Here is an 11,351-nt window from a genome sequence, read left to right as displayed (position 1 = left end):
GGCCTTCAAGCTGGCAGCTCCTTCCCTGCTGCCTGGTAGTCCTCTCTCAGGGGGCCAGTGAAGTTCCAAGCTTTCCTCCTGTCTGCAACCCTCCGGAAGGCAGGCCCCATCCCTGGGCCTCCTCCCATTCTCCTGCACTTCAGCCTCACTTCTTCCACCCAAACTCTCCTCCAACTCCCCTCCTCCAGCTTAGCATGCTCAGTTGCTCCTAAAGGTTGTCCCAGCCTCTTTCCAAGTCTCCTGTTGGGGATTGGCTACGATCCTTTAAGTGTACTGAACAGCCACTCTTCAAACCCACCCACTGCTTCTAGATCTTTCTCCAAAAATCCAGAACAGGGGGAAATTCCAGAGAACTGTTCTGCAGAGTCTCTCAGCTCTGACCAAAATTTGACCCATCTGGCTATCACACCCAGGGTGCTACTCAGCCTCTAGCTACCAATTATATTCTGGCTCCCCCTAGCTAACTAGGAGGGCACTACAAACACTTGAAATGATGCCTTTCTAACAGTACAATGCAGACCTGTTATAATACATGTAGCGCTACCCCCGCAGGAGCCTCTGATGTTTACTAGTTCTTTCCCACACAGCACTGATCGATAGGCAATGTCATGGTCCTAGTCAACGGAGAAAAGACTGATAGATGGTTTTGAAAAGAAAGTAGAAAAATCATGTGGGTTCAACACTTGGAACATGCAACCCAGATCTGTTATAGTACACGTAGCACCACCCCCCCAGGAGCCTCTGATGTTTACTAGTTCTTTCCCACACAGTACTGATCGATAGGCAATGTCATGGTCCCAGTCAATGGAGAAAGATTGATAATTGGTTTAGAAAAGAAAGTAGAAAAATCATGTGGGTTCAACACTTGGAACATGCAACCCAGATCTGTTTTAGTACATGTAGCTCTACCCCCTCAGGAGCCTCTGATGTTAACTGGTTCTTTCCCAAACAGTAAAGAAGCCATCAGTCACCTCTACAACAGCCCATGTAGTCCAGTAAACAGTCTGGGTGTTGACTTTTTGAGCTTTATTGCTGTTAAACCTGAACAGAAGGAAGGGGTGCAAGGGTGGTATGGGATACTCCAGGAACACTGAATCAGGAGGACATACTTCACTAGGCTAGGCTTCTCTGGAGAGTCTTTATACCAAAGACAAAGGAGAATGGCCAGAACTGAGACCCTATAATAGCTATCTCAGTAAGAGCTCCTACTGGCACTTATCGCCCAAAGCACATAGTCTTGAGATCAGGGCAGTACTCACAATGTCCCATGACAGCAAAATACCTGTCAGTTTCCACCGGACATCCCTATGTCACAGGACAATTGCACAGTTCCTACCTTCCACCAGGCTTTATTGGCTGCAGGATAGTTACTCAGTACCAGCTTCTACCAGACACTCTTCAGTGAGGGAGAGGTTAATACTTAAAATGCCACAGGACAGCTATACCCTTTCCAGTTTCCACCAGGCACTCCTCTGTGAGACTGGATCCTTAGGTGAAGTCCCTTAGCTAGCTCCAAAGGTACTTAAGAATAGCCCCCCCCCCCCCCCCAGAGCTCTGCCACAGCTGGGACCTTGGTGAACATTAGAAAACGCCGGTAGAACTGCCTCAAAGGGACTGCAGCCGCTGAGGCTGTGGAATTTCTCCAACTGGACCTGAGGGTGTGCAATTTCTCCAACTGGACCTGAGGGTGTGGAATTTCTCCAACTGGACCTGAGGGTGTGGAATTTCTCCAACTGGACCTGAGGGTGTGGAATTTCTCCAACTGGACCTGAGGGTGTGGAATTTCTCCAACTGGACAAGAACCCACCGGCAGCTCCAGACCTCAGACTAATGTTCCATTACCCCACCAATTGGGCACACATTCCCAGGGATTGGCTGGGGCACAATAAATATTCAAGCTGCTTTTTTAACTCTTCCAACCCTATGTTCTGGAAACTTCCCGAAGGCAGTAGGGAAATAGTCAAACCTGCAAGCTGTGAGATCTACAACGGCCCAATGAAATCAATAGCTGCTCAAATGATTACAAGGGAGCCAACTAGAATGAAATGTGCCTGATATCCTAGCAGGCTATCTAGGAGTGGGGTACATACTACATGCTACATACAGTCATGGCCAAAAATATTGTCCCCCTTTCCCCGCATTTATGTCAGATAACACACCACTTTGCCCAGAAAATTGCTGCAATGACAAATGTTTCGGCATTCTCGTTTTATTTCTTTTGTTTGTATTGGTAGGACACAAAAAAATGGAGAAACAAAAAGCCAAATCTGACACATTCCATGCAACACAATGGACAAAATTGTTGGCACCCTCAATTTAATATTTGGTAGCACACCCCCTTGGAAACAAATTGCTGAAATCAATGGCTTCCTGTAATTATCAATGAGTTTCTTCCACCTCTACTGGAATTTTGGAGCACTCTTCTTTCACCAACTGCTCCAGGTCTTGCAGATTGGAAGGGTTCCTTTTCCCAACTGCCATTTTGAGATCTCTCCACGCTCTGTTGGATTGAGAGCTGGCCAGTTCAGTCCTTTCCAGCGCTTTGTCTGAAACCATTTCATGTCTTTTTTGGCATTAGTTTTAACTGTATTGACTAGGGAGACATGTTCCCATGATCTGTGCTCAGTCCAGATTCACAATAAAATCCAGAAGATGAAAATAAATAAATAAAAATTCACTTTTTTTTTGTAACCTTGATTTGGTCTTTGAAGTAAATGCTTGCTGAAGAAAATACAGCTTTGGTAAATGAAGCTGCGCTGGGGCTAGCAGTGATCTTTATTTCATAGTTGTGTGATGACTTTGTAAACGGCAGTCCTGATCTCCTTGGTCTTCACACCATAAATGATGGGGTTTATGGCTGGTGGGATGAGCACATAAAAGATGGCCATTATGATGTGAATACACGGGACAATGGCACCTATCCTGTAGGTCACACAGGAGAAGGCTCCCAGGGTGTAGGACGTGAGGAAGACACAGACATGGGACGTACAGGTGCTAAAGGCTTTTTTTTTGGCAGCCTGAGAGGAGAGCTTCAATACTGTCCTCAGGATGAAGTAGTAGGACACAGCAATGAGGGTGACATCACATATAATGACAAACAGGACAACGGTCAACCCAAAGACACTGTTGATAGTGACATCGGTACAAGCCAATTTCACCACTGCCATATGGTCACAATAGCAGTGGGCAATACGGTTGGTCTGGCAGTATGGTAGTCTACTGGCCATCACTGGACATGGAGTCACTATAATGGTCCCTCTTATAAGGAAAACTGTGACTATCTTTACTATTAGGGTGCTGGTCAGCGTGGTGGTGTAATGGAGAGGGTTGCAGATTGCCACGTATCTGTCGAAGGCCATGGCCAGGAGAATTCCAGATTCAAAAGAGCTGAAATAATGAACGAAGAACATTTGAACAAGGCAGGAGAAGGAGGTGATCTCCTTGACGTTCATCCAGAAGATGGCCAGCATTCTCGGGACAACGGAGCTGCACACAATTATGTCAGCGATGAACAAAGTACAAAGGAAATAGTACATGGGGCTGTGTAGATGTTTTCCCATCATAATCAGGCTCAGCAGCAGGCAGTTCCCGATAATTGCCATCAGGTACATGAGGAAGATGGGCATGGAGATCCATACGTGAGCCGACTCGCAGCCTGGAAGGCCTTCCAAGAGAAACACACTGGGGTAGAAGATTGAAATGTTTTCTGATGACATGATGATGTTGGAGATCAGGATTTACAGTAAAGACATGGTGGTTACCTGGAAAGATAAAGACATTGCTGATAAACGCATGGAGATAAAAAATATAGATATTCTGCAATTTTCAGACTTTATTACTGGCCTTCTGAATATATCCAGAGGACACACTCCTTAAAACCTCAAGTCACAGAAAAAAAAATTAATCTATGTTTATCAATCTTATCTTTGAATATTGGAGAACACGGCTAAAAGTCACATGCAAGAGGTCTCCTTCAATTTACTTTCTCTTGGAGCAGCCTTTCCCAACGAGGCTTCCATGAAAACCCAAGGGTTCCTCCAGAGGTTGCTAAGGGTTCTTTGAGCAATGAGCGCTTTCTGCCTCTCAGGTACGTAACCACTGATTCCAATTTATTTTTAAAGAATTTGACTTTATTCCTTTTCAATCAAGGAAACACAGGCATGCACGAAAGAAAACATCAACGAGGCGGTACCAGAGTAACAAAAAGAAGAGTACAATAATCAACATATGAATCCGGCCCAAAGTAGCCTGAGAACTTGCGTATGAAGGAGCCATCAAAGAGAGGCAACTATACGTGAAAAATACACGCAACAATACATGCAAATCAAAATAATACAATTATATCCATCAAATCTGCTTCATCATGGGCGGTCATAAACCAAGTGAATAGATTTTAGCAGGTGGTGTGTCACGGAGGTCTCAGCAAGGATCTCGGTAAATACAGTAGGCATCAGCAAGTGCAGATCGTACTTGAAAAAAATGGTGTTCCCAAAGAAAAAAAAAGTTGCAAAGGGATGACCAAAAAGGAAATGCTACTTCGAAGAGGAGAGTCGATAAACCCTCAACACTGCCCACCGCCCCCCACCCAGGAGGACAGTGGACCACAAATTAAAATGTACTTAATCTCAAGGGGAATAAAGAACAGAAAAGAGGGAAAAGAAGGACAGAAGAAGTTGGGAGCCGAGGAAGGCCAATTATTTTTTTATTAATATATGTGTGGTCAGCGGTGGTGTGCGTGGATCTGTGTTCGGACAGGGAAGCGGGAGTCTAACGGAAAAATCCCTAGTGCAGTCGGGGTCTGGTTCCGATACAATCTGTGAGGAGGAAGATTCTTCGAGGGGGAGAGTCGATAAACCCTCAATACCCCCCCAAGGAGGAAAGCGGACCACAAATGAAAACGTACTCGTACTTTGAAGAGGAGAGTTGATAAATCCTAAACACCCCCCCGGAGGACAGTGGACCACAAATGAAAACTTACTCATTCTCAAGGGGAGTAAAGAACAGAAAAGAGGGAAAAGAAGGACAGAAGTTGGGAAACGAGCAAGGTCAATGATTTTCTATTAAGATATCTGTGAGGAGGAAGATTCATCAAGGAGGAGAGTTGATAAAACCTCAACACCCCCCCTCCCCAGAAGGAAAGTGGACCACAAATGAAAACGTACTTTTACTTCAAGGAGGGGAGTCGATAAACCCTCAACACTCCCCCCCCCAAGGAGGACAGTGGACCACAAATGAAAACGTACTCATCCTCATGAGAAGTAAAGAACAGAAAAGAGGGAAAAGAAGGACAAAAGAAGATGGGAGCTGAGCAAGGCCAATTATTTTTTTATTAAGATATCTGTGGGGAGGAAGATTCTTCGAGGAGGAGAGTCAATAAACCCTCAAACCCCCCCAAGGAGGAAAGTGGACCACAAATGAAAACATGCTTGTACTTCAAGGAGGAGAGTCGATAAACCCTCAACCCCCCCCCAAGGAGGAAAGTGGACCACAAATGAAAACGTACTTGTACTTCAAGGAGGAGAGTCGATAAACCCTCAACACCCCCCCCCCCCCCAGGAGGACAGTGGACCACAAATGAAAACGTACTTGTACTTCAAGGAGGAGAGTCGATAAACCCTCAACACTCCCCCCCCCCCAGGAGGACAGTGGACCACAAATGAAAACGTACTTGTACTTCAAGGAGGAGTGTCGATAAACCCTCAACACTCCCCCCCCAGGAAGACAGTGGACCACAAATGAAAACGTACTTGTACTTCAAGGAGGAGAGTTGATAAACCCTCAACATCCCCCCCCCAGGAGGACAGTGGACCACAAATGAAAACGTACTCATCCTCATGAGAAGTAAAGAACAGAAAAGAGGGAAAAGAAGGACAAAAGAAGTTGGGAGCTGAGCAAGGCCAATTTTTTTTTTATTAAGATATCTGTGGGGAGGAAGATTCTTGGAGGAGGAAGATTCTTCGAGGAGGAGAGTCAATAAACCCTCAAACCCCCCCAAGGAGGAAAGTGGACCACAAATGAAAACATGCTTGTACTTCAAGGAGGAAAGTCGATAAACCCTCAACACCCCCCCAGGAGGACAGTGGACCACAAATGAAAACATACTCATCCTCAAGAGGAGTAAAGAAAAGAAAAGAGGGATAAGAAGGACAGAAGACGTTGGGAGACGAGCAAGGCCAATTATTTTTTTATTAAGATATCTGTGGGGAGGAAGATTCTTCCCGATGACCAAATATGGAAGGAGCGTTGTTTCCAGCGACCGTCGCACCGATGTACCGTGAGTAGATATAGTAATTATTAGCAAGGGTTCCCTGATAATGGAATCCTCCATAGAAAAAGCTTGAGGAAGGCTGCCTTAGGGTATCTGATGGGATATAGCTATCTAAAGGCTTCATTCTTACAAGAGTTCATCTATCTAGAAAACCTGAGGGCAAATATCATGGTAACCACCAAATACTGGGACTCTTAAGAGGTTCCTGCAGAGAAGAACCAGTCTCTGTTTCAAAGCTCCGAACAGGACGTAGGGGTTGTTGGGAGGATACACTGAGTGTAACAGAAGTGTTGGTTTCTGAAGAGCCTTAAATTGGCAATTCTTTTTTATTGATGAGCTCAGGCGTCCTCCAAAATGCATCGCCAAGCTGAACTCCAAACTCCCGTTTTTTTTTTTGTACTCCAATGAGCTACAGATCGGGTCATTCCCCTCCCTGCAGATTGTGGAAGGCTGAGTTGGGGGTTAGAGATGCATTTGGAGGACACCTGAACTCATCTTTATTTTTCTTCATTACAGGAGAGCGAAGTACTTACTTTCTTTTATGCAGAGGCAAATCTTATTGGTAGTTTACGTTTTTACTGCCATCTTGTGAGAGGCGCGTCTCTAACGCAAGAACTCTTCAGAACATTAGAACAGAGGAATATGAAATCATCTTTTCTCAAACTTTACACCTTGGAGGAACCCTCAAAATAGCTTGGAAGTCTAAGGGAACCCACGCTAAAAATTATTAGATCTACATTTTGTAAAATTGTATAAAATTATTTTCTTATAAAATAATTTAGATTATGGTATATATATATATATATATATATATATACAGTCAGGTCCATAAATATTGGGACATGGACACAATTCTAACATTTTTGGCTCTATACACCACAATGGATTTGAAATGAAACGAACAAGATGTGCTTTAACTGCAGACTGTCAGCTTTAATTTCAGGGTATTTACATCCAAATCAGGTGAACGGTGTAGGAATGACAACAGTTTGCATATGTGCCTCCCACATCTTAAGGGACCAAAAGTAATGGGACAGAATAATAATCATAAATCAAACTTTCACTTTTTAATACTTGGTTACAAATCCTTTGCAGTCAATGACAGCCTGAAGTGTGGAACGCATAGACATCACCAGATGCTGGGTGTCATCCCTGGTGATGCTCTGCCAGGCCTTTACTGCAACTGTCTTCAGTTCCTGCTTGTTCTTGGGGCATTTTCCCTTCAGTTTTGTCTTCAGCAAGTGAAATGCTCCATCGGATTCAGGTCAGGTGATTGACTTGGCCATTGCAGAACATTCCACTTCTTTCCCTTAAAAAACTCTTTGGTGTCTTTTGCAGTCTGCTTTGGGTCATTGTCCATCTGCACTGTGAAGCGTCCAATGAGTTCTGAAGCATTTGGCTGAATATGAGCAGATAATATTCCCGAAACACTTCACAATTCATCCGGCTGCTTTTGTCAGCAGTCACATCATCAATAAATACAAGAGAAGCAGTTCCATTGGCAGCCATACATGCCCACGCCATGACACTACCACCACCATGATCACTGATGAGGTGGTATGCTTAGGATCATGAGCAGTTCCTTCTCCATACTCTTCTCTTCCCATCACTCTGGTACAAGTTGATGTCGGTCTCATCTGTCCATAGGATGTTGTTCCAGAACTGTGAAGGCTTTTTTACATGTCGTTTGGCAAACTCTAATCTGGCCTTCCTGTTTTTGAGGCTCACCAATGGTTTCCATCTTGTGGTGAACCCTCTGTATTCACTCTGGTGAAGTCTTCTCTTGATTGGTGACTTTGACACACATACACCTACCTCCTGGAGAGTGTTCTTGATCTGGCCAACTGTTGTGAAGGGTGTTTTCTTCACCAGGGAAAGAATTCTTCGGTCATCCACCTCAGTTGTTTTCCGTGGTCTTCCGGGTCTTTTGGTGTTGCTGAGCTCACTGGTGCGTTCCTTCTTTTTAAGAATGTTCCAAACAGTTGTTTTGGCCACGCCTAATGTTTTTGCTATCTCTCTGATGGGTTTGTTTTGTTTTTTCAGCCTGATGATGGCTTCACTGATAGTGACAGCTCTTTGGATCTCATCTTGAAAGTTGACAGCAACAGATTCCAAATGCAAATAGCACACTTGAAATGAACTCTGGACCTTTTATCTGCTCATTGTAATTGGGATAATGAGGGAATAACACACACCTGGCCATGGAACAGCTGAGAGGCCAATTGTCCCATTACTTTTGGTCCCTTAAGAAGTGGGAAGCACATATGCAAACTGTTGTAATTCCTACACCGTTCACCTGATTTGGATGTAAATACCCTCAAATTAAAGCTGACAGTCTGCAGTTAAACCACATCTTGTTCGTTTCATTTCAAATCCATTGTGGTGGTGTATAGAGCCAAAAATGTTAGAATTGTGTCCATGTCCCAATATTTATGGACCTGACTGTATATATATATATATATATATATATAGAATATTTGATATATCTTTCTAACATAAATACACAGACCGAACACAATACAAGAGTTTCCCAGCAGACATTTTGCTGTGCTGTGCTTCTGGTTTGACTCCGCGCCTTTAAGGAGGATTGGGTTACCTCCAGACATACCTGCCTTCAACGTACCCCTGTACTGCGCATGAATAGAGGGCGCCAACTCCTCCGATTGATTGACCTCATGGATTCATACAACCCATATACAACACATTTGACCTGACCCCTGTACTGTGCCCTCCTGACTCCCCCTGTACTGTGCCCTCCTGACTCCCCCCCTGTACTGTGCCCTCCTGACTCCCCCTGTACTGTGCCCTCCTGACTCCCCCGTACTGTGCCCTCCTGATCCCCCTGTACTGTGCCCTCCTGACTCCCCCCGTACTGTGCCCTCCTGACTCCCCCTGTACTGTGCCCTCCTGATCCCCCTGTACTGTGCCCTCCTGACTCCCCCCCTGTACTGTGCCCTCCTGACTCCCCCCTGTACTGTGCCCTCCTGACTCCCCCGTACTGTGCCCTCCTGATCCCCCTGTACTGTGCCCTCCTGACTCCCCCCGTACTGTGCCCTCCTGACTCCCCCTGTACTGTGCCCTCCTGATCCCCCTGTACTGTGCCCTCCTGACTCCCCCCGTACTGTGCCCTCCTGACTCCCCCTGTACTGTGCCCTCCTGATCCCCCTGTACTGTGCCCTCCTGACTCCCCCCTGTACTGTGCCCTCCTGACTCCCCCTGTACTGTGCCCTCCTTACTTCCCCTGTACTGTGCCCTCCTGACTCCCCCTGTACTGTGCCCTCCTGATCCCCCCTGTACTGTGCCCTCCTGACTCCCCCTGTACTGTGCCCTCCTGACCTCCCCTGTACTGTGCCCTCCTGACTCCTCCTGTACTGTGCCCTCCTGACTCCCCCTGTACTGTGCCCTCCTGACTCCCCTGTACTGTGCCCTCCTGACCCCCCCTGTACTGTGCCCTCCTGACTCCCCCCCTGTACTGTGCCCTCCTGACTCCCCCTGTACTGTGCCCTCCTGACTCCCCTGTACTGTACCCTCCTGACTCCCCCCTGTACTGTGCCCTCCTGACTCCCCCGTACTGTGCCCTCCTGACTCCCCCTGTACTGTGCCCTCCTGACTCCCCTGTACTGTACCCTCCTGACTCCCCCTGTACTGTGCCCTCCTGACTCCCCCGTACTGTGCCCTCCTGACTCCCCCTGTACTGTGCCCTCCTGACTCCCCCCTGTACTGTGCCCTCCTGACTCCCCCCTGTACTGTGCCCTCCTGACTCCCCCGTACTGTGCCCTCCTGGACAATTGGGTGAGACCGCATAATATCAGAGTCTGTGGTCTCCCCTGAGTCTGTGGAACCCCAGGCCATAGAATGGGCTATCACTGCCATCATCAATGACTTCACGGACCGGCCTGCCGACACACTGATTGATTTAGATGGAGCTCACAGAGCCCTCAGACCAAAAGGGCGAGACTCAGATCCTCCATGAGACCTAATCTGCTGCCTGGTCAGTTTCCCACTTAAAGTGGCAATTTTACACAAGCCAAGGGAAGAAGATCAAATTCCCCTTGATGGCACTGAAATCTAACTGTTTCAGGACATAACCCGACCGCATCGCCGAGCCCTATGTCCCCCTGCTGGAACTTCTTCTCTCTAGAGGCATCTGTTTATATGGAGGATCTGGCTCCTTACGAGTGCCAGAAGATCTCCAGCCATCCAGCAGAATGTTTCCACCACCATGTTTCACAGTTGGGATGGTATTCTTGGGGTCAGAGGCAGCATTCCTCCTCCTCCAAACACGGCGAGTTAAGTTGATGCCAAAGACCTCGATTTTGGTCTCCTCTGACCACAACACTTCCCACCAGTCCTCCTCGGCATCATTCAGATGTTCAGTGGCAGACTTCAGACGGGCCTGGACATGGGCTTTCTTGAGCAGAGGGACCTTGTGGGCACTGCAGGATTTCAGTCCTTGTCGGCGTAGTGTGTTACCAATTGTTTTCTTGGTGACTGTGGTCCCAGCTGCCTGGAGATCATTGACAAGATCCTCACGTGTAGTTCTGGGATGATTCCTCACTGTTCTCATGATCATTGACACTCCACGAGGTGAGATCTTGCATGGTGCACCAGACCTAGGGAGACTGACACTTGTTTTGTGTTTCTTCCATTTGTGAATGATTGCACCAACTGTTGTCACCTTCTCACCAAGCTGCTTGGCCATAGTTTGGTAGCCCAGTCCAGCCTTGTGTAGGTCTACCATCTTGTCCCTGACATCCTTGGACAGCTCTTTGGTCTTTGCCATGGTGGAGAGTTTGGAATCTGATGGTTTGATGGCTCCTGTGGACAGGTGTCTTTTATACAGGTAACACAGTGAGATTAGCAGCACTCCCTTTAAGAGACTGCTTCTAATCTCAGCTTGTTACCTGTATGAGAGACACCTGGGAGCCAGAAATCCTGCTGAATGATAGGGGATCAAATCCTTCTTTCCCTCATGAACATGCAGATCCGTCATCATTTGTTAGACGCATTTCTGCTGAATTTGTTGTTGTATTCTGTCTCTCAGTGTTACACCGAACATTCCATTGTTAGACCGATCATTTCT

The 11,351-nt window shown here is 46.6% G+C and overlaps 1 protein-coding gene across 1 annotated transcript; it reads right to left on the bottom strand.

Moving 5' to 3' along the window:
- Positions 1-2,733: 2,733 nt before the first annotated feature.
- LOC149470614 (olfactory receptor 52K1-like) lies at positions 2,734-3,716 on the bottom strand. The gene has a single exon (XM_089662063.1). It carries the CDS (start codon positions 3,714-3,716, stop codon positions 2,781-2,783), a length of 936 nt encoding a protein of 311 aa, XP_089518189.1. The 3' UTR covers positions 2,734-2,780.
- Positions 3,717-11,351: the final 7,635 nt, after the last annotated feature.

The sequence above is a fragment of the Staurois parvus genome, unplaced genomic scaffold, assembly GCF_062004578.1.
Source record: "Staurois parvus isolate SC_StPar_1 unplaced genomic scaffold, SC_StPar_1.0 ptg000035l, whole genome shotgun sequence".
Lineage (NCBI taxonomy): Eukaryota > Metazoa > Chordata > Amphibia > Anura > Ranidae > Staurois > Staurois parvus.
Note: the sequence above shows the minus strand (reverse complement) of the source record. Positions and strands in the feature narration are given on the sequence as shown.